The 25,901-nt window shown below is 42.3% G+C and overlaps 1 protein-coding gene across 4 annotated transcripts in view; it reads left to right on the forward strand.

The window, feature by feature from the left end:
• Nucleotides 1–25,901, forward strand: part of SDK1 (sidekick cell adhesion molecule 1) — a 742,921-nt gene that overhangs the window by 286,062 nt on the left and 430,958 nt on the right. For all 4 annotated transcript variants that reach the window (XM_086376792.1, XM_086376793.1, XM_086376794.1 and 1 more), the window contains exons 3-4: nucleotides 13,567–13,673; nucleotides 15,803–15,950. In XM_086376792.1, the coding sequence (XP_086232918.1) occupies nucleotides 13,567–13,673; nucleotides 15,803–15,950 (255 nt within the window). The remainder of the gene's footprint in view (nucleotides 1–13,566; nucleotides 13,674–15,802; nucleotides 15,951–25,901) is intronic.

Consider the following 25,901-nt stretch of genomic DNA (forward strand, 5'->3'; position numbering starts at 1 on the left):
AACCTTTATAGGAAATGAGTAGAGTATGAAGAAAAATAGAAAACCTCACCGAGAGATATAAGGGTGAATTCTAGATAGGAAATCTAAACAACCATAAAGCTGGACAGAGTATACGGAATAATTGTTTTCAAGATACTGGGCCTCAGGCAACCGAAGGTGTGATACCTGAGAGATGGAAAACCAGCACGGTGAGCCCTCTGATTGCCCGACTCGCCGCCCTGAGAGAATTTCCAGGCTGTGGCACAGAGAGGGAGAACACAGGTGAAGCCGGGAGGCACCAACCCCTGAGGTGAGGGGGCCGAGAGTTGAGAGAGATCAAGGCAGAGGACTGGAGGGCGGAAAGCCACACAGAGAGAGAGAGAACTCTGGAGATCTGCAGAGGTTTTTTTTCTGAGTAGTAGATTATTCGCCAGCACATTCGTGTAAGGAGACTGCCCAAGTCCAAGAAACCAAGTACCCAAGAAGTGGAGGCAGTCGTTCCCAGGCTCACACAGGGCTGGGTTGAGTGCCTTTTCTCAGCAGCCAAACTGAAAATCCTCAAAATTCACGGCATTATTGGATAAGGTAACAGAAGGCTCTTGGGTCTATAGTGGGGAGTTACTAACCCTGGACCAACTACAGCTCTGGTCCTGCCTTCTACTATTAAGTCACTTCAGTCGTGTCCGAGTCTGTGCGACCCCATAGACAGCAGCCCACCAGGCTCCCCCGTCCCTGGGGTTCTCCAGGCAAGAATACTGGAGTGGGTTGCCATTTCCTTCTCCAATGCATGAAAGTGAAAAGTGAAAGTGAAGTCGCTCAGTCATGCCCAACCCTCAGCGACCCCATGGACTGCAGCCTTCCAGGCTCCTCCATCCATGGGATTTTCCAGGCAAGAGTACTGGAGTGGGGTGCCATTGCCTTCTCCGCTGGTTCTGCCTGAGGAATCTTAAAAGACCAGAAAGGATCAAACTGTTTCTAAGTATCTTTGCAGTAGTGGTGCACAAAGCTCAGGAATATTAATAGGAATACAAAAATAGCACCAAATACAATACCATCAGAAAACAGGGTAAAATTCACAATGTCTGGAATCCAGTCAGAGATTATTAGGGATGTAAAGAGGCAGGAAAGCATGATCCAAAATGAGAAAAATCAATCAACCAAAACCAAACCAGAGGTGACACAGATGTCAGAATTCGTAGAGAGTGGTATTGAGACACGATAACTGTATTCCATGTGATCAAAGTTAAGTAGAGACGTGAAAGATATTAAAAGGCAGAAGATATTTCTAAGGATGAAGCCCATAACATCTGAGATGGAAAGCACAATGGGTGAGACTCTCAGCAGATTAGACATTGCAGAAGAATATATTAGTAAACTTAAAAACATAGCGATATAATGGGCTTCCTGGGTAGCTCAGCTGATAAAGAATCCACCTGCGATGCAGGAGACCCAGGTGTGACTCCTGGGTCGGGAAGTTCACCTGGAGAAGGGGTAGACTACCCACTCCAAAATATTTGTAAACTTAAAAATAGAGCAATGCAACTACTCAAGACGAAAGGCAGGGACTTCCCTGGCAGTCCAGTGGCTAAGATTCTGGGTTTCTGATGCATGGGATGCAGGTTTGCTTACTGATCAGGGAACTAAGATCTATGTGCTGTGCAGCTCGGTCAAAAACAAATAAATAAAAATGAAAGAAAAAATAAATGAACACAATGAAAAGACCATTAGTGAATTACAGGACAACTTCACATGGCCTAATATATGTATGAGTTGAATCCCAAGACAGGGGTGGTAAAGTATTTGAATAAATAATATTGAGAAATGTTTGCATTTGATGAAAACTACAAACTCATCAATGCAAGAAACTGAGCAGATCCTAATAATGGAGTTACTAGCCAGTATAATAAGAAAAAGAAAAAGCATCTAGATTGTAAGAGGATATGTAAAAATGTCTTATTGAAGGTTATGTGATTGTAGAAAATGTGATATTGTCTTTAAAAAACTGCTAAAATTCACATGTGTTTAGCAGTGTGATAGGATACTAGATGTGGAGAAGGCAATGGCACCCACTCCAGTACTCTTGCCTGGAGAATCCCATGGGCGGAGGAGCCTGGTAGGCTGCAGTCCATGGGGTGGCGAAGAGTCGGACACGACTGAGCGACTTCACTTTCACTTTTCACTTTCATGCATTGGAGAAGGAAATGGCAACCCACTCCAGTGTTCTTGCCTGGAGAATCCCAGGGACGGGGGAGCTTGGTGGGCTACCATCTATGGGGTTGCACAGTCAGACACGACTGAAGCGACCTTAGAAGCAGCAGAAGCAGCAGGATACTAGATGAGCACATGAAAGTGAAAGTCACTCAGTCGTGTCCGACTCTTTGCAACCCCATGGAATACACAGTCTATGGAATTCTCCAGGCCAGAATACTGGAGTGGGTGGCTTTTCCCTTCTCCAGGGGATCTTCCCAACCCAGGGATCGAACCCAGGTCTCCTGCATTGCAGGCAGATTCTTTACCAGCAGAGCAACCAGGGAAGCCCAAGAATACTGGAGTGGGTACACTGTCCCTTCTCCAGTGGATCTTCCTGATCCAGGAATCGAACCGGGGTCTCCTGCATTGCAGGTGGATTCTTTACCAACTGAGCTATCAGAGAAGTTATAGATGACCATACAAGTCACTTATATTTTTGTATACTAGAAAAGAATAATCTGCAATTTATTAAGATTTATGATTTTTATAAAATATATAAAATTTATTTTGTAAAATAAAAACAAAAATATTTTTTAAAATATCTTCAAAAATCTTAGAGATGAATATGACAAGGTGTTTGCAAGATTTTTATACTAAAAACTATAAAGCATTGCTTAAGTTTCCTAAAAGAAGACCCAAATAAAAGGACAGATATGCCATGTCCACGTGTCTAAAAACTTAGTATTGCTGCCATGTCAGACTCTCCCAGATTGATTGATTGCTTGGCCGTACCCTTTAGGCTTAACACCCCGAGACAGCACTTCATCACTAAGTCATGAGTTAGACTCCTCTACCTGTTTTTTATTTTCAGTTCAGTTCAGTCTCTCAGTCATGTCTGACTCTGTGACCCCATGGACTGCAGCACGCCAGGCTTCCCTGTCCATCACCAACTCCCAGAGTTTACTCAAACTCATGCCCATTGAGTCAGTGCTGCCATCCAACCATCTCATCCTCTGTCATCCCCTTCTCCTCCTGCCTTCAGGCTTTCCCAGCATCAGGGTCTTTCAAATAAATCAGTTCTTCTCATCAGGTGGCCAAAATATTGGAGTTTCAGCTTCAAAATCAGTCCTTCCAACGAATATTCAGGACTGATTTCCTTTAGGGTTGACTGATTGGATCTCCATGCAGTCCAAGGCACTCTCAAGAATCTTCTCCAACACCACAGTTCAAAAGCATCAGTTCCTCAGTGCTCAGCTTTCTTTATAGTCCAACTCTCACATCCATACATGACTACTGGAAAAACCATAGCTTTGAATAGACGGACCTTTGTTGGCAAAGTAATGTCTCTGTTTTTTTTTAATTAAATTTTTTTTGAAGGATAATTGCTTTACAGAATTTTGTTGTTTTCTGTCATACCTCAACATTAGTCAGCCATAGGTATACACACATCCCCTCCCTTTTGAACCTCCCTCCCGTCTCTCTCCCCATCCCCCCCGTCTAGGTTGACACAGAGCCCCAGTTTGAGTTTTCTGAGCTACACGGAAAATTCCTGTTGGCTATCTATTTTAATGTGGTAATGTAAGTTTCCAAGTTACCCTTTCCATACATCTCCCCTCCCCTCCCCTCTCCCCAGTCCATGAGGCTATTCTGTTTCTCTACCGCTGCCCTGTGAATAAGCTCTCAGTGTCATTCGTCTAGATTCTGTATACATGTATTAGAATATGATATTTATCTTTCTCCTTCTGACTCACTTCACTCTGTATAATAGGTTCTATGTTGTCTCTGCTTTTTAATATGCTGTCTAGGTTGGTCATTGCTTTTCTTCCAAGGAGCAAGCATCTTTTAAATTCATGGTTGCCGTCACCATCTGCAGTGATTTTGGAGCCCAAGAAAATAAAGCCTATCACTGTTTCCATTGTTTCCCCATCTATTTGCCATGAAGTGATGGGACCAGATGCCATGATTTTAGTTTTCTGAATGTTGAGTTTTAAGCCAACTTTTTCACTCTCTTCTTTCACTTGCATCAAGAGGCTCTTTAGTTCTTCTTTGATTTCTGCCATAAGGGTGGTGTCATCTGCATATCTGAGGTTATTGATATTTCTCCCGGCAATCTTGATTCCAGCTTGTGCTTCATCCAGCCTGGCATTTCTCATGATGTACTCTGCATAGAAGTTAAATAAGCAGGGTGACAATATACAGCTTTGACATACTCCTTTTCCTATTTGGAGCCAGTCTGTTGTTCCATGTCCAGTTCTAACTGGTTGCTTCTTGACCCGCATACAGATTTCTCAGGAGGCAGGTCAGGTAGTCTGTTATTACCATCTCTTTCAGAATTTTCCACAGGTTTTTGTGATCCACACAGGCAAAGGCTTCAGCATAGTCAATAAAGCAGAAATAGATGTTTTTCTGGAACTCTCTAGCTTTTTCCATGATCCAGCAGATGTTGGCAATTTGATCTCTGGTTCCTTTGCCTTTTCGAAAACCAGCTTGAACATCTGGAAGTTCACGGTTCACGTATTGTTGAAGCCTGGCTTGGAGAATTTTGAGCATTACTTTACTAGCATGTGAGATGAGTGCAATTGTGCAGTAGTTTGAGCATTCTTTAGCATTGTCTTTCTTTGGGATTGGAATGAAAACTGACTTTTTCCAGTCTTGTGGCCACTGTTGAGTTTTCCAAATTAGCTGGCATATTGAGTGCAGCACTTTCACAGCATCATCTTTTAGGATTTGCAATAGCTCAGCTGGAATTCCATCACTTCCACTAGCTTTGTTCGTAGTGATGCTTCCTAAGGCCCACTTGACTTTGCATTCCAGGATGTCTGGCTCTAGGTGAGTGATCACACCATCGTGGTTATCTGGGTTGTGAAGATCTTTTTTGTATAATTCTACTATGTATTCTTGCCACCTCTTCTTAATATCTTCTGCTTCTGTTAGGTATATACCATTTCTGTCCTTTATTGTGCCTATCTTTGCATGAAATGTTCCCTTGGTATTTATAATTTTCTTGAAGAAATCTCTAGTCTTTCCCATTCTATTATTTTCCTCTATTTGTTTGCATTGATCACTGAGGAAGGCTCTCTTATCTCTCCTTGCTATTCTTTGGAACTCTTCATTCAAATGGGTATATCTTTCCTATTCTCTTTTGCTTTCACTTCTCTTCTTTTCTCAACTATTTATAAGGCTTCCTCAGACAACCATTTTGCCTTTTTGCATTTCTTTTTCTTGGAGATGGTCTTGATCACTGCCTGTTGTACAGTGTCACGAACCTCTGTCTGTAGTTCTTCAGGCACTCTATTTGATCTAATCCCTTGAATCTATTTGTCACTTCCACTGTATAATCATAAGGTATTTGATTTAGGTCATACCTGAATAAGACACTTATTCCTTGGAAAGAGAGTTATGACCAACCTACATAGAATATTCAAAAGCAGAGACATTACTTTGCCAACAAAGGTTCGTCTAGTCAAAGCTATGGTTTTTCCTGTGGTCATGTATGGATGTGAGAGTTGGACTGTGAAGATGGCTGAGCGCCAAAGAATTGATGCTTTTCAACTGTGGTGTTGGAGAAGACTCTTGAGAGTCCCTTGGACTGCAAGGAGATCCAACCAGTCCATTCTAAAGGAGATTAGCCCTGGGATTTCTTTGGAAGGAATGATGCTAAAGCTGAAACTCCAGCACTTTGGCCACCTCATGCGAAGAGTTGACTCATTGGAAAAGACTCTGATGCTGGGAGGGATTGAGGGCAAGAGGAGAAGGGGATGACAGAGGATGAGATGCCTGAATGGCATCACTGACTTGATGGACATGAGTCTGAGTGAACTCCGGGAGTTGGTGATGGACAGGGAGGCCTGGCATGCTGCAATTCATGGGGTTGCAAAGAGTCAGACACGACTGAGCAACTGATCTGATCTGATCTGATCTTATCTGAATGGGCTAGTGGTTTTCCCTACTTTCTTCAATATAAGTCTGAATTTGTCATTAAGGAGTTCATGATCTGAGCCACAGTCAGCTCCTGGTCTTGTTTTTGCTGACTGTGTAGAGGACTACGGAAACAGACTCTTCGAAGGCAGAAACAAAACATTGTATTGCACCAGGACACAGGAGAAAGGAGCAATAACCCCACAACAGACTGACCCTGACTTCCCCATGAGTGTCCAGGAGTCTCTGGTGGAGCTGTGGGTCAGCAGTGGCCTGCTGCAGGGTCAGGGCACTGAGTGCATGGGACCTTTTGAAGGCAGTCTCCATTATCTTTCTTACCTCCACCATAGTTTGGCCTCAGGTCAAACAACAGGGAGGGAACACAGCCCCACCCATCAATAGAAAATTGGATTAAAGATTTACTGAGCATGGCCTCGCCCATCACAACAAGACCCAGTTTCCCTCCCAGTCAGTCTCTCCTATCAGGAAACTTCCATAGGCCTCTTGTCCTTATCCATCAAAGGACCAACAGAATGAAAACCACAATCACAGAAAACTAACCAAACTGATCACATGGACCACAGCCTTGTCTAACTCAATGAAACTATGAGCCATGCTGTGTGGGGCCACCTAAGATAGACGGGTCATGGTGTAGAGTTCTGACAAAATGTGGTCCACTGGAGAAGGGAATGGCAAACCACTTTAGTATTCTTGCCTTGAGAACCCCAAAAACAGTATGAAAAGGCAAAAAGATAGGACACTGAAAGATGAACTCCCCAGGTTGGTAGGTGCCCAATAGGCTACTGGAGATCAGTGGAGAAATAACTCCAGAAGAATGGAGAGAGAGCCAAAGCAAAAAACAACACCCAGTTGTGGATGTGACAGGTGATGGAAGTAAAGTCTGATGCTGTAAAGAGCAATACTGCATAGGAACCTGGATGGTTAGGTCCATGAATCAAGGCAAATTGGAAGTGGTCAAACAGGAGATGGTTAAGAGTGAACATCAGCATTTTAGGAATCAGCGAACTAAGTTTGACTGGAATGGGTGAATTTAACTCAGATGACCATTGTATCTACTACTGTGGGCAGGAATCCCTTAGAAGAAATGGAGTGGCCATCATAGTCAACAAGAGAGTCCAAAATGCAGTACTTGGATGCAATCTCAAAAACAACAAAATGATCTCTGTTCGTTTCCAAGGCAAACCATTCAATATCACGGGGCAAGTTTATGCCCCGAGCAGTAATGCTGAAGAAGCTGAAGTTGACGGTTCTATGAAGACCTACAAGACCTTCTGGAACTAACAGCCAAACAAGATGTCCTTTTCATTATAGAGGACTGGAATGCAAAAGTAGGAAGTCAAGAGCTACCTGGAGAAACAGGCAAATTTGGCCTTGGAGTGCAAATCGAAGCAGGGCAAAGGCTAACAGAGTCTTTTGTTTTGTTTTTAATCTGCTGGGTCCCCTACTCATTGTCCGTTTTCTTAAGTGAAACGTAACCAGTTGGTTTTGTCACCAACCAGCCAAACTGAGGGTCACCCCCCTCCCCCGCGCATTTTCCCACAGAGGGCCGAGTCCCCAGGTTGTTCAGCTTCCCAACCTTGTTTCTGGTCATTCCTCCTGGTTCACTGTCCTCTGTGAGCTGCCCAGCTCACAACAACCACAGTGGGTTGTGGTTTGGTCGGATGAACGAACTAGTCTTGCCCACTTGGACTAAAGTAAGCAGAATCCCTTATAATCTCACACTCTTAACGCTTGGGGTAGCTTTCTTATTTCCTGGAGCCCAAGATGTGAATGGCTGGGCACTAGGTGTAAAGCTTTCAGCCTAATTTTGGCCTTTCTTCTATATTACAAAGCTATATTTAAAGCCCTGGAATTAGTAAATGAAATTCTCATTCCTAAGGCATCAGGTCCTTTTGTCAATTTGTTTATAAGGAAGGGGAAGATAAACTCTGGCAGGGAAAAGTGGGCAGACTCTTCTCATCTCATTCCTAGTCAGAGCATCCCGTGCTGAGTCCCAGGCTTCCGTGGTGTGAGCCTGTGCTGCCTTGTTTGACCTTGACCTCTAATATTAGTTGTGCGTCACAAGGCTTATGTTCCTCCTACCCAGTTGTGTATTGTTTATATGTATTTCTGATTTTAATTGACTATCTTTTCAACTCCGTGTGGTCATAGCAGATATGATTCTTTCCAGAGAATTTCTGAAGCAAAATTATCATTGAACTTTTAAAAGTTCTTATTGGAGATGATTTGGATTTAGACAATTAATCCCATTTGCCTCGTTTATCTAATCATCATTGTCAAATCTAAGAACTTTAACCAGAATGACCAAACAAGTGTGTACATAATTGTCGACAAATGCTTCCAACAAGACAAGTGAAAGCTTTTTAATTTGTTTCTAATTCACTTATGCTAATATTGTAACACTTAATAGCCTAGGTTCTCTTTCCATTGTGTTTGGTGTGGATCAATTTGACTGTGTAGGAACTGACATTTCTCCTCATATTTTAGCCCTTCATATAACGGTCTTAGATTTTTTAATGTCTCTGGAGAACCTGGCAAAATAAAGAATTAAGTAAACAGATGGAATAAAGGATATTTAGCTCTAAAAAAACCCGAGGTCTTTCACAAAGATTTCTGAGGCTCTGTTCTTCCTCATTTGAGAGGTGTTTTCTCCTAATCACATATCTGACAATATTTTCAGACATGTGTCTGTATTTCCCAAAATGTGAATTTCTGTTTTTCTGTCCCTTGTTTGGTGACTGAAGCTAGGAATGGATGAAGAATGAGTGATCCCAAAACAATGTTCCCATTAGAGAAAATCACAAAAACCACAATCCCAGAAGAAGATATTTTGAAACTTTTCAGTGTTGACTCTTGAAATCTTGAACTGGTTTTTATACGTGAATACACAGTTCACATGTAGTTACTGGTCTGTGGATACTCAGCATCCACTTGTTCTCTGGAGTGCTTGCAGTCCCCAGATATATGTTCTCAAACAGTACAACAGACACACAGGTGCTTCCTAGCCCAATCCCAGAAGGGACTGTCTGTTGCCCCTTTCAACTTAATACAAGTTTTTAAGTAAATAAAATTCAGATTAGAGAACTTTTGAGGATATAATGGTCCCGTTGACTAACTTCCATCTTTATTATACTGTTTACTTTAACTTCATACCGATTAACTCTTGAAAGAAATTCAAAACGTAACCCTTAACGTCTAGGACATATTAGTGAGCTGGACAATGCTTCAAAATTCCATCTCTTTCTTAACAAGTTTCAGTCTGGATTTTTCATTTCACTATTTACTTGAGGAAAAAATCAACTATAGACTCATTCTACTTTTGACTGTTGCTATGTTTTAAAGTTTCAAATAAGAAATTTTTAAAAATGAAATTGAAAATACAATTATTTGTCATCTTGTTTCCAAAAATAGAATTGAGTTAGTCCCAAGAAGGATATAAACAGCCTAGTTTTGTTTTTTGTTTTTTTTCTTAACACTTTAAAGAATGAAGGACTTCCCTGGTGGTCCAGTGGCTAAGACTCTGCACTCCCAGTGCAGGGGGCCCAGGTTCAAAGCCTGCTCAGAGAACTAGACCCCACGTGGTGCAACTGGAAGTTCTCATGCCTCAACTAAGGATCCCACTGACGCAATGAAGACCCAAAGCAACCAAATAAATAAAAATAAATATTAAAAAAAATAACGCTAGACTTTGGGCCCAAATAGGAAAGTTTATTATAGAACTTGGTTCTTTATTTTCATGGAAAATAGATATTTCCATACCAGTGTAAAAAAACTAAAGTTGTGGGGAGTAGTCTTGTCTGCGGTGGCATAAAATGAATGTAGGCCCCCCAAAAAGAAAAATAAAAACATATCTAATTTAAATGGGTATGAAAAATCGTTCTTGTGGATTGAGTTACATCCCTTGCCATTAGAGGGAGAAGTATGGCTTTTCTTTTCTACAAGGAGGATGTAATTTTGTTATTCTGAACTTGATAGGTTTTTGTAGACCTGTGTGCTTAGAGCATCTAACTCTTGTTGGGAATAACTGTTCAGCAGTAACTGTGCTGAAACAGACAGTATTTTGTCAGATACTTTCTAAGATTTGAGTGGCTCTTGTTAGGGATACTCCACATTATATGTTAATTAGTCTCAGTTTCTTGGGCACTATTTACCACTTAATGATTCTTAGTGGTTAACCAGGAAGCCATGATTTTTTAAAAAGAGATTATTCAGTGAGGCATTATTGAGGTTTTTCTGTGACCATTATGAGTACCTAGTAACTTAAGACGTTTTTTCAACCAAAATTATGTCAGCTACATTCCGGGGAGTTCCAGGACAAGCCAATCAAACCCTCTCTGAAATAAAGGAAGTTTTTACCTGGTCATTGGGTTGCTCTCACAGTCTCAGGGCTGGCTTGACATTAGGCAAGAACAGAGGGAAGTGGGCCCACCAGAGCCAAATCACCCCTATTGCCAGCCCCATCGGGTCCTGCTGCTGCTGGTACTGCCGGACCCTGGTTCCACCTGATTGGCACTGGACACCTGCCCCGTTCCCCTGACCCAGGGCTCCTTGGTGCCCTGCCGCTGTGCTATTGGACAGATGCTCTCTTAGCCCTGCTCCTGTGTCACCAGTCCCAGATCTAAATGTCCAGACTGTGTGTGTTCAGGGACCATGCACTATCTCATTCCTGTGCCCTGTTAATGGAAGGGTCTGCCTCTACCAGGACTCAGAGCAGAGAATTCTCCGAACACAGGGACACGGTGCAGACCCTGGGCACGCAGTGTCAGTCACCCTTTCCAGGGAGGGCTGGTCGAGCAACTGTTAGGACGGAACTGGGCCTAGAACTGCTGCTTAGAGGAAGTCTAGGCTGTCGCTGTTGCCCATTTCAAGTGGCAGTTCAGAGCTGAGGTACTCTACGTACCAGAAAGAACATTTAAACCTTGGGTTTGTTGTGATTTTGTGTTCGATTTTCTTTAATTTGCTCCTCCTGATAATGAACTGGGCCTGGAAAAGGTTCTGTTGGTCTGGTAGGTTCTGCCATGAAACAGTGAATACAAATGTTCCCTGCTGTGCTTTTTTGAAATGGGAGCAAGCATTTTCTATATTTTAGTGGCATATGGTGCTAAGATTTTATCACGCTTTCTTACAAAGAGTCAGGGAACTTTCTTTGCTTAAAAGTGTATGTTTGTAAACAATAGGCTTGCGCTGAATATTCCCATCTGTTGGGTGAACATAATTTGTGTAGGAATTCCTGTATTAGGTGGAATACTTTGCAACTTTTTTGTATATTTCTTTTCCCTGGTGAGACATTAGACTAAGAGACAGTACAAAGCAGCATATGCCTAATATTCAGTTTTGTGTCTGCTTCTCCCTGTTTGAAAGCAGTGCTGTTTTTGCATATTAGTACATAGGATTACGATAGAAATTAGTAAGAATATAAAAGCTATTCAGGGTATTCCAAAAATACAAAATATTAATAACAATCGTATAAATGTGGTTAAGTTGCAATCATGAAACTGTTCTTGTATTTTTTCAAATATGTACTCCAGTAACTTCTGTTATTTCTTTTCCAAAAACTTTTCTTGATTTTGTTTTAACCTAATCTCAAAACTCCTCCTTATTATAATCACAGTATATAATAATCAAAGGTGCTCATTCTTCTAGTCTTGATTTGTAATTTAAATAAATGGCATTGACTCTTTGTGTTCAGTTTGGTATTGTTCTGATTGTCTTCACTAATTAATTTTCTGTTTGAGAAGAACCATTCTTCAGTATAGAATAAATTTTTGAAGACTAAGGCTCAGCAGTATTTTTTCATAAAATATTTTATTAATCTTGCCATAATTATGATGATTAATATTTGCTTAATACTGAATTACCTGTATTTTCCAAATGTTTTATTCACTTAAAAATTATGCCTATCAGTTCCTTTTTCTGGGTGACTAATTGGACATACTTGAGTAAAAAGATGAGCAATTAGTTGAATATAAGTGATTTCAAGGTATGTGTAGGAACTGAGCAAATAAAGCACATGTTACTTGGTGCCTTTTACCTGATAATTATTATTTTTTTTACATTTCTCTGATTATACTTTGTAAGAGGAAGTATTTTTAAGTTGACGATACCTGTTACTAGATAACTAGGTATCTATTAGCGGAGCATTTGTTAGAAAAGGATAGCATCATGGTGTCTTCTCTTTTTGGGAAAGTAGGCGCCTATTTGACTGGGTTCAGGCTCTCTTTTTCCTTCTTAGGATAGCACCCTTCCATGTGTAATAAGTATCCAGAACTCAAGTCTTGATTCTTGGTGAACATAGCTTAGAAACCTATTAAATGTGCTCTCCTAGGTAGCATGAGAGGTTCGAGCTCCGGAGCTGCTCACCTCAAGTGGTCCCCCCTTGTCTCCTGCTTGTTTATGGAATTAAAAACATCTTGGGTTACAGGGAGCTCAAAGCCAGTGCTCCGAGGGATGGGGGCAGGGGAGGGGAGGGGAGGAGGGAGGCTCAAAAGGCAGGGGACATGTTTACAGGGAGCTCAAAGCCAGTGCTCAGAGACCACCTAGAAGGGCGGGATGGGAGGGCAGGGGAGGGGAGGACGGAGGGAGGCCCAAAAGGGAGGGGACGTGTGTATACCTATGGCTGACTCATGTTGATGTATGGCAGAAACCAACACAGTATTGTAAAGCAATTATCCTCCTAGCCAAAAAAAAAAAAAAAAAATCCCTGAATTATAAAAAAACAGGGCTTTTATGGAGACCATATCTTCTAACTACCTTTTCCCCCCTGTAATATTTACTGATCTTTTTAGAAAGGCATTGATTTGAGGAATGGTTATTTATAATCATAGGAATGGAAAATACAAATAAAAGAAACTTTTAGTCAATCAGGAAAGATTTTAAAGTTAATATCAGGCCATATGTGTAGAAGAAAGGCAGGTGTGTGGAGTGAATGTTGCCCAAAGGCTCTGCTCTTTGTGGGGAGCAGAGCTGTGTCCTGGTGTCCCTCTCGCTTCGCCTGAATGAGGCCTGTGTCTCATCCCGCGTTGTCTGAACTTTGATGCAGGAGCACATAACTGTTGCAGTTCTAGAAAGAATTTTTAGAAATTCTAAGAAAAGGAATTATAAAAAAAAATCAAAAGGCCTAGTTTAAGTGGAATGCTTTTCAGCTTTTTAACAGTTATCTTTCATTGAGGCCATTTTGAGTGATGTGTCTACATGATGGCATGGGGTACAGCGGTGAACAAGACGGGTCCATGGGGTGTGGGGTAGTCACAGCCTAGTTGGAGAGACAAACAGCCATTACATAGCCTCACAGATAAACTGCGGTTGCAGTGAGCCTGTTGGTCAGCAAAGGGGTGCATAGATATTAGTTTACCAAAATTAAAATATTTTTGCTGCTAGATACCAAAATATACTAGATTGGGTGTCATGGCTGGCTGTGTAGTTATACAACCATTAACACTGCTTTTTGCTGTTTGGCAGGTACGTTATTCCATCTTTGCAAAGGCTGGATGCCGGGTTTTACCGCTGCGTTGTTCGGAACAGAATGGGAGCACTCTTGCAAAGAAGATCGGAAGTTCAAGTCGCATGTATGTGCACAGTGAAAACATCTACAAATGTTAAACAGTGTCTGTGGGCACGCTAATCAAAGTCACCTTTGACCATGGTGGGAGTTGAGTTTCTATCTCGGGTTCTATTTGGAAGAGGATAATTGCTAAAATTGGTTGAGAGATAAGTAAATACCGAATGCAGCTGGTCCGACGATGATGGTGGGGCTGGTGAGGTGAATGCCACTTCTTTCAATTTAGGAGATAAGGCCCCGTGGAGGATAGGAAAAATGAGCAAGATGCTTTCTGCTTTATGAATTAGCTGCTCTCAGCTTTTGTTATATTCAGATTCAAATGTTTTTAAAATAAAAAAGTTAAACTCAGATAAGATTTTGTCTGTTCGTAGCCAGTTCTCTCCAATGATGATTTGTTTAGAAATCCAACTGCCCAAGTCCACGGATAGCATGTCTCAATTCTGGAGTGAGTTAATAATTCTCTGCTGGGCAGACCATTTTAGAGAATGAAACTTTTAAAAGTAACCAGAGGGGATATCAGAAGGCAGGGACTGGAATTTTGGTGTAGTGTTTAGCAGAATGGTGGAGAGGGGAGTCGGCCAATTCAAAGCATTTAATACTTCAGTATTAATATTTAGTTTTAATACTTTAGTCCAAAATCTGTGACGGGTAGGGTCCATGTAAAGTGGCCTGTAGGCTTTATTATATTCTGAATTTATAACCAAAATGTCTCTTTATTTAAAAGAAAGCAAAAAGTGTTGTCATTTTAAATTGCATATTAATGCCTCATAATAGATTTTAGAGAATTCTAAAGAGCTCCTAAATTGGGTCACGTCAACCAATGATGAAGGTATTTTCTCACTTGTCATTTTGACCTCAGTTAAGGCTTGCAGTTTTCAGTGTTACTGTATAAAATAAAATAATTTCTAGTTATTCTACTTTTCCCCTGTAATTACTAGTGACTGTGTACGGTGCTGATGCTATACGTGTTTAGTTTTAATTACTAGGAAGACTTCATTTTTCTGAATTGTGGTGGTGAAGTCACTCAACTAAACCTGTCTGCAGAATAATTCAGAATTTTTATTCAATTGAATAATTGAAAACAATTCATAAATAAAAAATTAAGGTCAGTACTCAAAATATATTTGAATAAGCTTAGAATTTATTATAATATATTAAGTACTAGTTTATAAAATTTAATTTTGGGCTTTTTTCTTGCTATCCTTTATCTCTAGGGCTAGACTTTCTTATCTCTAATTTCTCTCTTTGATAACAAATTTCACTTTACCTGTGAATATCCTAATCCGTTTCATTGTTTCATATGTTTCCTAGACTATTAAATACTGCTTGCAACATAGTAAATACTTTCTTCTGAATCACAAATTCATTGATAATAGAGATGTTTTCTAGACTGTTCCAAATGTATATGAATTCCATACCCATGTGTATATACATATATCTGTAGCTACTCATAATATGAAAATTTTTCAAACCTTTCAGATGGTACTAATTTTAAAATTGGCCACATATACCCACATTGTAATGTCTGGGTTTTTTCCTGTGATCCTATTTTTTAAATGCTCTAAACCAGTAAGTAGCACAAAGACTGGAACAAAACCTACCTGCCCCAAATGAAGTCAGTAGCATGGGGTTTAGAGAACTCTCCAAAAGTGAACTAATGGTTAAAAAAACACTTCTCCCGGAAGATTCTTTCAGGAAGCCTTCACCCCAGAAACAGCGGCGAAGCTGAACAGGGCTGCCTGGGCAGAACCGGCGGCAGAGGTCTGGGCGGTATCCGAAGGCATTTTCTTAGCGCTTCTGAGCAAATGCTTCATGCAGCAGGAGGATGCTTTCCCACAAAGACGTCAGTATTAAAATCGGTGGCACACGTGTCCTTGTCCTGTTGCGGCAGCAACACAAAGACCACGGAGCTCTGCTGACGCACGCGTCCTGTGGGCCCTCTGGAGGCCCGCGGCTCCTGCCCTCGCTTCTCCCCGCCCCCAGCCTGCACTCATCGGCAGGAACGCTCCTCTGTGGTCTCACTGCTCCATGAGGGCGACGTCGGTGACTTTGCCATAAAACAGAGTGTCCATCTTTGACCTCCCTCCCTCTCAAAAAGAGTCTTCTGGAACTTAGAAGTCTGATTTTCCTCTACAGATATGGGAGATTTCACGGATGCAGACGAGAGACGAGTGGTCTCGGAAGGCCGCGCAGCCGTCCTCAGCTTGCCGCCCATCAGCAGCTGCCCCCGGCCCCAGGTGACGTGGTTCCGAGACGGGCACAAGATTATCCCCAGCAGCAGGATGTAAGTTGTTCCAAACCTGCAGTTCGAAACACGTCTCGTGACACCGGTCGGTACCACTGTACATATTAAGTGTGCCAATTAAGCTTCAGAAAGAGTAACCTGGTCTCCTAGACCTACTTCGAGCCTTAATCAAGAGCTATTTTAAGACTGGCTTGGACATTTTTAAGCAGTTTAAGGAAAGCCTCATGTAATGTTATTCTCCAGTATAGCACATGCCCTAACTAAAGCACCCTCACTCACTCTTTATGGTGGTTTGTTTTTTTTTTCCTTTTCTGAATGCACTTTTTTGAGATGCCATTGTCATCCTGAGTTGTACTGAGCTCCAAGTACTAATTTAATGAGTTCTGGTATTTACTTACAGAGCTGTAGGGTTTTTCCCTCTTTTTACTGAGCCACATTTGATACTACTTTCTCTGACGATAAAACAGTAATTACTGCTTATTTCTCTTTATCCTTTTATCCTACCATGACAGTTTTATTTCCCTTTGTCTAATTAGTGGTTCACCCATCTATTGCAGAGCAGTTGCTTTGTGATTAGATAAGCATTATTTCAAGGTGTTCTTGCCTATCTCCCATTTAAGATATTTATCTAATGCAAGATAGTTTCTGCATTTGAAAGCTTTAAGTGATTAAAAAGAACATTTCGGATATATTTCATAAGTGGGCATTTTGCAATGTAATTTAAAGATAATATACTGAATATAAAGGTTTTGAGGATGGACATTTCTGAAAGGATCATGAAATGCTATAATCTTGGGCTAAATGTCAAATATTTATGCCATCAGATGGTTGCACTCAGGAAAAAAAAACAAAAACTGTGAGAAGAAAATGGTTTTATTTTTTTCCCAGAAAGGTTATGTGTAAGAGAATTTGCTGAATGGTTTTTCAAATATGCTTTCTCCCCACTTGACCGTCCACTCGGTCCTGTCTTTAAGCCCAGAATCCCCACTCTTCTGCCTGGGCATCAGAACTCTGTTTGTGCCTACATAATTCTTAAGCTTATTTAGCAAATGTTTCTATCCTGGTTATTGAAAACAGGAAAAATACTGAAATATGTAAAAGCCATATTTTAAAATTCTAGTAAAAATATAAATTACCTTGGGAAATGGGATAACTTATGCCCTTGTTCTGTATTTTATTGAAACTTGCTTAGGTATCCACCTTTATATTGATTCCAATTATAACAAATGCCTCTGGAATTGGCGTGAAACAGAGATAAGGGATCAATTTCTCGTTTTCTTAGAGGGTGGTGGGGCTGAGAATAAGGCAGCTGAGGTAGATTCCTGTGCAGTGTTCTGGAAGGTCCTTGTGTTGAGCACAGTGTGGCTGGGCACGGGTGGAAAGAGTCAGTCCTCGGAAGGGCGGGTAGGTTGACTTAGGCTTCCCCTCAAACACTGGAGCTTCTAATTAGTGTCTGTGGTGGAGGATTATTTTCATTCAGTAGCAAATAACTACAAAGTAATTCATTTGTTAATCCATTGTCTAGCTATGTTCCTGAGACAACATTTATTCAAGTACAAAATGATGCAGAAAGAAATAACAACTCTTAATTTTGTAAGCTTGTTTTTTTTTTTTTTTTTTTTTAACTTGTGATTTCTTGCTGAAGACTGCTTAATTCCTGGTGAGCCAATAACACAAAAGATACTCATAGGGCTTTAACTTAGTGTCATAGCAGACAGTCTGCTTACCACCATGAAGTGACTGATAAATCTCCAGTCTCAGTAGAGTAATATGCCTGATGGCTTCTTTTTTTTAAGAGATGAGATGAGGCTGATTATGGATATTTACACTTTCTCAAGGCCTTTTAGTTTCGTATTTTCCACCTCATCATCACCCCCATATTTATTAAGTACCTGCTGTGCGAGGTGTCATAAATCAGTACTTGCGTAGTTATCCCCACAAGTTTGTGCGTCGTTCACAGATGTACCACTTGACGCGTCCGATGGAGTCCAGCTCAGGCCTCAGTTGGAAGAGCACTTACGCGTCGCCTCTGCCCAGATGGCGGGCGGGCGAGACTCAGACGGCACCAGGCCTGTTCTTGACCGTGAGAGGCGTCACTTAAAATGAAGCGATTGGCTCAAGGTGTTTCACGCCTATTGAGGCAGCCCAGACCTCTCCATCGGCTTTTACCGATTCCTGGGGTCAGCGCCCTAACACACGGGAGGGATGGACCGCCGTCAAGGGAAGGAGGGGCCTCCTCACCTTGCCACCCCTTCCCCGCCACGCTTTAACATTATCTCATAACCTGAGAAATGTGAGCTTTAGGCTTAAAATTAAATGACTTTTTTTTTTTTTTTTCATTTTCAAGGGAAAAGGTGAGTCTAATGTTTTTCAACTTGAAAAATTAGTTGAATAGTCTATTAATAATACTAACAGCAGCTATTATTGAGTACTTTAAACATATCTTCTCTAATCCTCAGAGTCGCCTACTGAGGCAGGTATAATTAGCTATCAGAACTGAAGACTGGAGTTGTTAAATGACCCACCCAAGGGCGCATAGCTGACAAATGGCAGAGTCGGGGCTCTAACCCAGGTCTGCCGACTCTACATCTCAAGCTCTCTTCTGCATCAGGCCAATTCTTCGTTTCACTTTATTTTGCCGAACCTTCTTCGTGCTTTTGATTTATTTTTTCCTTTTACTGCTTTCATCTTTTTCCTCCTGTTTTAGAACAGCAGCTTTCAAGTTGAAATACTGTAGGTTAGCCTGGGTTTGCCATGAGCCACAGGCTCACACAATCACTCGCCCACGTCAGTGAACATGCCTGCATGTGTGCTGTTTGTCCTCTCTGTATTGGGTCTGTTGGTCCCTATCTTCAGAAATTCTTGACAAAGAGAAGGCAAACACGCCCTTCTAATTAAGGTGTAGACATTTGTTTTGGATTGTTTTGTTAAGAGTGACATCCCCTTGGATGGCCAAGGGGATCCAGTCATTGGACAGTTGTGTATACCACTTTCAAGGTTAGCAAAGGCAGCTTGGTGAACCTTGGGGGTGGTTGCCGTTTTGTTACTTATAGGCTTTACAGTGCATATGGACCATACATGCCAGGGAACAAAGCCCAGAGAGTTCCATCGTATCAGTTAAGATGCTCTTGGCTGCAAGTCACAGAGGATGCCTCTGGCTAAGCACCAAGGAAGCACGTTGGAGTGTTTGGAGAACTGCAGAGCCTGGCCAACCGAAGCAGACGGGGTGGCAGCCAGGGCCCCTCCTGAGGCCCGAGGAGCAGGGAGCAGGACCTCCCAAGGGGATGCAGGTCCCAGTTCCTGAAACTGTGGCGTATGGGCGGTAACACGGCAAAGGGACTGAAGGCAGAGGGCTCCACAGGGGACTGATACGGTGGGAAGGTAGGGGTCTCACCTGGAGGCAAGTGTCTTGGGTCTGGAGCAGTTAAGCTGAGGGTCTGTCCCTGTGACCAGCATGTGGCAGACGTGGCCACTTTCTTTCAACATCTCCCCTGGAGACGTTAGCTAGCGAGAGTCACGACCCTGCCCTGTGTCTGTAGATGCTGTCTCCTCAAGGGGTTTTCACCTCCCCTGAGTCCTGACCATCTAAGATGTCTGTGTTTATCGCCCTCCTTGGCCTGGTGCTGTGCAGAGCAGAGATGCAATACTGGAAAAACGGAACAAATGAGGAATGTGAAGGAAATTCCTGTAGTAGTATAAACATCCTCACCAAAACAGGGGGGTAGGGGAGAGACATAACAAACCTCAGGAGGAAGTGGTGCTAACGAAGGTGAAATATATCTTGGAAAAGCAAACAATATTTTGAAAGAGAATAAGATATACTTAGAATTTTGAATTGGTAATTATAGGTTTTATTTATCTGAAAAGATGAAAAAAGTGCTTATGTGTTTTTCTGATTTACTGAATCCAAACAGTTAGTTTGCTATCTTTGCACGTCAGAGATGAGTATAGCCTTATCTTATAAGTATAGTCTACTTTGATAATAAAATTGTTCTGTGTTATTTCAGCTTAGATATATGTTCTTTGTTTCCTTTTATTTCTCAAAATATGAAATGTGAATGCTGATGTCATTCAGTACTCCTCTTACCTCCGGGAGGTAATTCATGTTGGTAGTTATCAGATTAGGACGCAGAAACGTGTTCTGTGCAGTGCCATTCTTCTGCTTAATTGCAGGTTCTTACTCTCAAACTGCACCCTTAGCCTACCTGACGGGAATGTGTAAGCACAAGTGTACAGGCATGTGTTTTCCTAGGAATGCGAGGTTTATAGACTAAATATTTCAAACCTGCAGTCAGTTTTGTGAGATGACTTGCTCAGAATGAGCTGAATTGTGAAGTATGGGCAGGAAACAGCATCCCAGGTGACTTGAAAACAGTCTGACTCATGATTGTCCATGCTTAAATACTCCAGCATCCATTAACCTATCACCATTTCATTTCAGGCACTGCAAGAAAGGTGTATTTAAATTAGCGCTTGTATTGGGAGTCACAACTTAATGCTTGAATGAAGTAGATCTGGTTGTAATAATATTTTTATAGTTAACTGGGCTTTCAAAATAATATGCTTTTAAAATTTTCATATTATGTTTTATAGGCATTTTGTGAATGTTTATAGAGTATGTCTATACGTGTGAATTGAGCCATATTTGTATAAGTAAAGAAGACTAGGAGATGCGAGCTCCAGACCTGCTTCCACCATTAATTCTGACCTTGGGAAGATGACTTACTCTCCTTTGCCTCCATTTTCTCATGTCAAAAATGAGGACAGCATCGTTGGTAGCCTCTGAGGTCCTTTCTGGTGTCTGCACCAGCAATGCTCAGGGCCAGGCCTGCCTCTCCACTGCTCTTTCTTCCTTCCTGCATGTAGTAGTTACTTGCTGAGCACTTGTTCTGTGCCAGGCACTGTTCCAGCTGCTCAGGCCAGGTAGGGGCCTGAGGACATTGGAGCTTCTGCTCTCCCGGAGTCATGGTCCAGCGTGGAAACACAGGCGTATCCAGAGGATGATGAAAGTGACGAGGGGTGTAGAAAGGTGGGTGGGAGAGAGCTGAGCAGGAGTGGGGTGTGGCCAAGGACGCCTCTGTGCAGGTGAGGCTTTAAAATCCGCTTTGTTGAGTTGTAATTTACATACAACAGGACATACAGATTTTAAGGACACAGGTTGATGAATTTTAGCAAGTGTATACACGGGTATTATCACCCTCCTAATCAAGTTGCCTAGGACAGTTCTTACCCCCGGTCCCGCCACACTCTGCCCCTAATCTCACTCTGGTACCATAGGTTAGTTTGCTTATTCTAGAATTGCTTATAAATAGAATCACAGAATACGGAATCCTTTGTTTCTGCCTTCTTTTGTTGGACATGATTTCTGTGATATTTTTGAGGTGCTGTTGATAAGTATTGTTTTTAGGTATTTTTTGAGTGCTAGGCGCCGCTTGAAGTGTTTTCTCTGTACTGATTCACCGAAGCCCCACAGCAGCCCGGTGGGTTGTATTGTTATTAACATTACTGTCACTCTGCTGAAAGGAGCAGCGACAGAGAGAGGCCAACAGCTGGTCGGTGCTGAGCCCACACTTTGCCCCTGTGCCCCACTGTACTCTTGGGCTCCTGTCCGAAGGAGGAGGAGCGAGCCATGCACAGATCTAGAGGACGAATATTCTGAGCAGTGGGGTCACATACATGCAAATCCAGGACAAAGCCTGTCGCCTTTGCTAACTGGTGGTCTGGTGCTCAGGGCATTGTGAACAGAGAGTGGACAGAGAAGGGGCCCAAGAGGGGAAATGGGATCCTGGAGGTGCCAGAATTTGGGAAAGAATCTGGGTTGTATTCCACGCACAGTGGTACATCTTTCGAAGTGTTTCTGGGTTTTATTTTTGGAAATTTTTTTGAAATTGTGGCAAACTATGTGTAGCCTGAAATCTACCTTAACTATTTTTCTCTGTAAATTAAGTGTCATTAACTGTATTCATTTTGCTGGGCAGCCATCATCACCACCACCCCACCTTTGGAGCCCCTTCATCCTGTAAACTGAAACACTGTCCGCGTTCACGCTTAGCTGTCCGTCCCGCCCCCAGCCCCTGGCATCCACCCTCCACCTTCTGTCTCCAGAGTTTGATGCCAGCTGCTGTTGTTTACTTGCTCAGTCATGTCCAGCTCTTTGCAACCCCATGGGCTGCAGCACACCAGGATTCCCTGTCCTTCACTATCTCCTGGGATTTGCTCACACTCTTCTCTGTTGAGTCAGTGATGCCATCCAACCATCTCATCCTGTGTCATCCCTTTCTCCTCCTGCCTTCAATTTTTCCCAGCATCAGGGTCTTTTCCAATGAGTCGGCTCTTCGCATCAGGTGGCCAAAGCATTGGAGCTTCAGCCTTAGTATCAGTCCTTCCAATGAATATTCAGAATTGATTTCCTGTAGAATTGATTGGTTTGATCTCCTTGCTGTCCAAGGGACTCTCAAGAGTCTTCTGCAGCACCACAGTTTTTAGGCATCAGTTCTTCAGCGCTCAGCCTTTTTTATTGCCCAGCTCTCACATCCATACATGACTACTGGAAAAACCATAGCTTTGACTATACAAACCTTTGTTGGCAAAGTAATGCCTCTGCTTTTTAATATGTTATCTGGGTTTGTCGTAGCTTTTCTTCCATGGAGCAAGCATCTTTTAATTTCATGGCTACATTCACCACCTGCAGTGATTTTGGAGCCCAAGAATGAAGTCTGTCACTGTTTCCATTGTTTCTCCATCTACTTGCCATGATGTGATGGGACCAGATGCCATTATCTTAGTTTTTTGAATGTTGAGTTTTAAGCCAGCTTTTTCATTCTCCTCTTTCACCTTCAAGAGGCTCCTTAATTCCTCTTTACTTTCTGCCATAAGGGTGGTGTCATCTGTATATATGAGGTTATTGATATTTGATGCCAGTAGGTCCCTCATATGAGTGAAATCATATAATATTTGGTTTTTCCTCATTTTTAATCAGACTTGGTATTTGGGTTAATTGTGGATTCGTATGCAGTGGTTAGGAGTCACACAGGGAGCTCCCATATGCTTTTTAGCTGCTTCCCCACAAGGTTGTGAGACCTTGTAGGGCTGTTGTGCAGCATCACAGCCAGGATATTAAGGCTGATACACTCAAAACACAGAATATTCCTGCTACGCTGCCTGTTTATATCACAATCCCTTTCCTCCATCCCTCATCCGTGCCCCAAATTCTGACAGTCACAAAGCTGGTTTCCATTTCTGTAATTGTATCATTCAGAGAATGTTCTGTAAATGGAATCATGCGGTCTGTGACTTTTTACCGTTGACTTTTTTCATTCAGCATAGTTCTGATTCGTTCAGGTTATTGCAGGTGCGAGTACCAGATTCCCTTTTATGGTGTGGTTTTCCATCGTGTGGACATATCACAGCTCATATAACCGTTCACCTGGTGAAGGACACTTGGGTTGTATCCAGAGTCCCTGTTATTTTGTGGTTTTCCATTGCATGGACATATCACAGCTCATACAACCATTCACCTGGTGAAGGACATTTGGGTTGTATCTAGGTTTTCACCCTATGAATAAGGCTGCTGTAAATATTCTTGTATATGTTTTGTGTGAATATGTCTTCATTTTTCTGGAATAAATGCCCAGGGACACAGCAGCTGGCTGTCTGGTATTTGCGTGTTGAGTTTTTTTTTTTTTTTTTTTAAGGAAATTCCAAACTATTTCCAGAGTGACTGTACGATTTTGTATCCCCACCAGTGGTGGAAGTGACCCAGTGTCTTCGCTTCCTCACTAGCATTCAATCTTGTCACTATTTTTTATTCTAGCCATCTTGATGGGTATGTAATTATAACTCCTTGTGTTTTTTAATTTGCATTTCCCTAATGGCTAATGATGTTGAACATCTTTTAATGTGCTGACTTTAAAAAGAGCCAAATAGAGAAAAACTAAATTTCTTGAAGTGAAAAATACAATCATTTATTTAAAAAACCAATTGAATGGGTGAAAGAGCAGACAATATTACAGCTAAAGTAAGAAATATTGTTTTGCTAGATTGAAGGAAAATACTCAGAATAAAGCACAGAAATAAAAAGATGGAAAATACAGAAGGCAGGCCAAGAGGATAGAATAATCAGTAGAAATCTAAGAAGAGCCCCGGAAAGGAAGAATGAAGAAAATGGGGCAGGTAACATTCAGAGAGAGAATTATTGCAGTATTTCCTAACATGAGGAACCTTCAGAGTCAAGAAACAGAAAAGGTTGCAAGTAAGATAAATAAAACTAAATCCAAATTTAAACTTATTATAGTGTAACTGTAGAACCTCAAAGACGAAGAAGCCTTAAAAGCAACCATACACATAATTCAGATTTCCTCAAAACATTAGTTAGATGACAGTTGACTGCAATAATAGAGAAGATGATCATACTTGAGGCTACAATGGTCATCACAGAATTTCATATCCAGCCAAGTTAACATCCAAGAGTAAGGGAGGAAGGAAGACCTTTTCAGATTGAAAATATACATTTCTGAGAACTTTGCTGGAAGAGCTGCTAAGGACCAGCTTGAGGACAAGGGATGTTGAACCCAGGAGGAAGTAGGATGTTGGAAATATTGGTCATCATTTTATTATTTTCTCTAATTAGGAAATGCTCAGTGATTACAATTTTAGCATATTTAAAATAACAGAGAAGGCTGTAAAGATAGCAAGCTGAAATAACTCTGGGGGGATTTTTATTGGGAATGGCTGCAGTGAAATGGCAAGTGTCCATGAGATAGTGGGGGAGCAGCACCAGTGTTCAAGGTGCAAAATGACTGAGAATGTTTGTGTGCTACAGAAATGCTCTCCTAGAGAAGAAGAAGGTGGGGACCCAGTGAGATGTGGGCGAGGGGCAGAGTCCTGGAGGAGGCTGGGCAGCACAGACACTCTTACCACCAGCACGGGAAGCAGGGCCCCAGTGTGGTGGGGGCCCCGTCAGGGCTAGAGTAGAGGGCAAGAGAGTAGACTCAAGGGCCACTTCCACACAGAGCATGGATGCATGCTGTTTGCAGATGTGCTTGTGGAAAGCTGAGGACTTTCTTGTGATTTTTATTTCCTCTGTGAATATTGGGAATAAGTTATAAGTTTAGAGTGAAGTGTGACACAAGGAGAGAAGTGAAGGTATTAAATAATTATCTGGAGAGTCAACAGCAAATCGAGCCACACGCTGGACTTAGAGGCCCATTTGAGTGCAACCACACCTTTGTGGTTTGTGGTCATGGACTGTGTCAGGAAAGCTGAGAGGTTCTGGTGCAGTTGCAGAGAAGGTCGTTGGGTTCAAAGAAGGGTGAAGTATGTAGCCTGGCACACAGGACTGAGAAACAAGGATGCGGAGGGTTTGCAGGAGGGAGGTGGCTTTTGGTTGTCTGTGTGTTGTATTGGGAGGAAGTGACGGGTGATCCAGTTTGGCAGAGTCAGACGACTATGGCTGTGGGGTGGTAGAGCGCCTGAGTGGGGGACTGAGGGGAGGTGGGTGCTCCGGCACCTCCTATCCTCTCATCCTCTCCTTGGCTGCTCCATCCAGTCCCTTCCACTTGACGGGATCTGGTGATGCAGTTCAGGAGGGGGGCCCGGTTGAGTCCTTGTGGGTGGACTTGGACTCTTAGGGAGTCAGGGTGGGTATGTGCTGGTAAGGGGTGTGGGAAGAAATAACTGGTGAGAAGCGACTGACCAACTGGTGAAGAGATAACCGGTAAGAAGTGACTGACCGACTGGCGAGGAGATAACCAGTGAGAAGCGACCGACCGACTGGCGAGGAGATAACCGGCAAGAAGCGACTGACCGACTGGTGCTCAAGGACATGAGGCCTGAGGCACTCTGTCACCCACACGACGTTGCACACAGCAGTCACGTCCTGACACCTGCTTTGGAAGTGTCTTGAGTACGTGTGGCTGAGCAGGTGCTGTGTCTGTGGACGTCTTCTGGGACTTAGAGTAAGCTGGGAAGGAGGGACCCAGGGCAGAGAGT

Source organism: Bos grunniens, chromosome 25 (genome assembly GCF_055505025.1).
Source record: "Bos grunniens cultivar Pamir isolate PY7600 chromosome 25, Bosgru_T2T1.0, whole genome shotgun sequence".
NCBI lineage: Eukaryota > Metazoa > Chordata > Mammalia > Artiodactyla > Bovidae > Bos > Bos grunniens.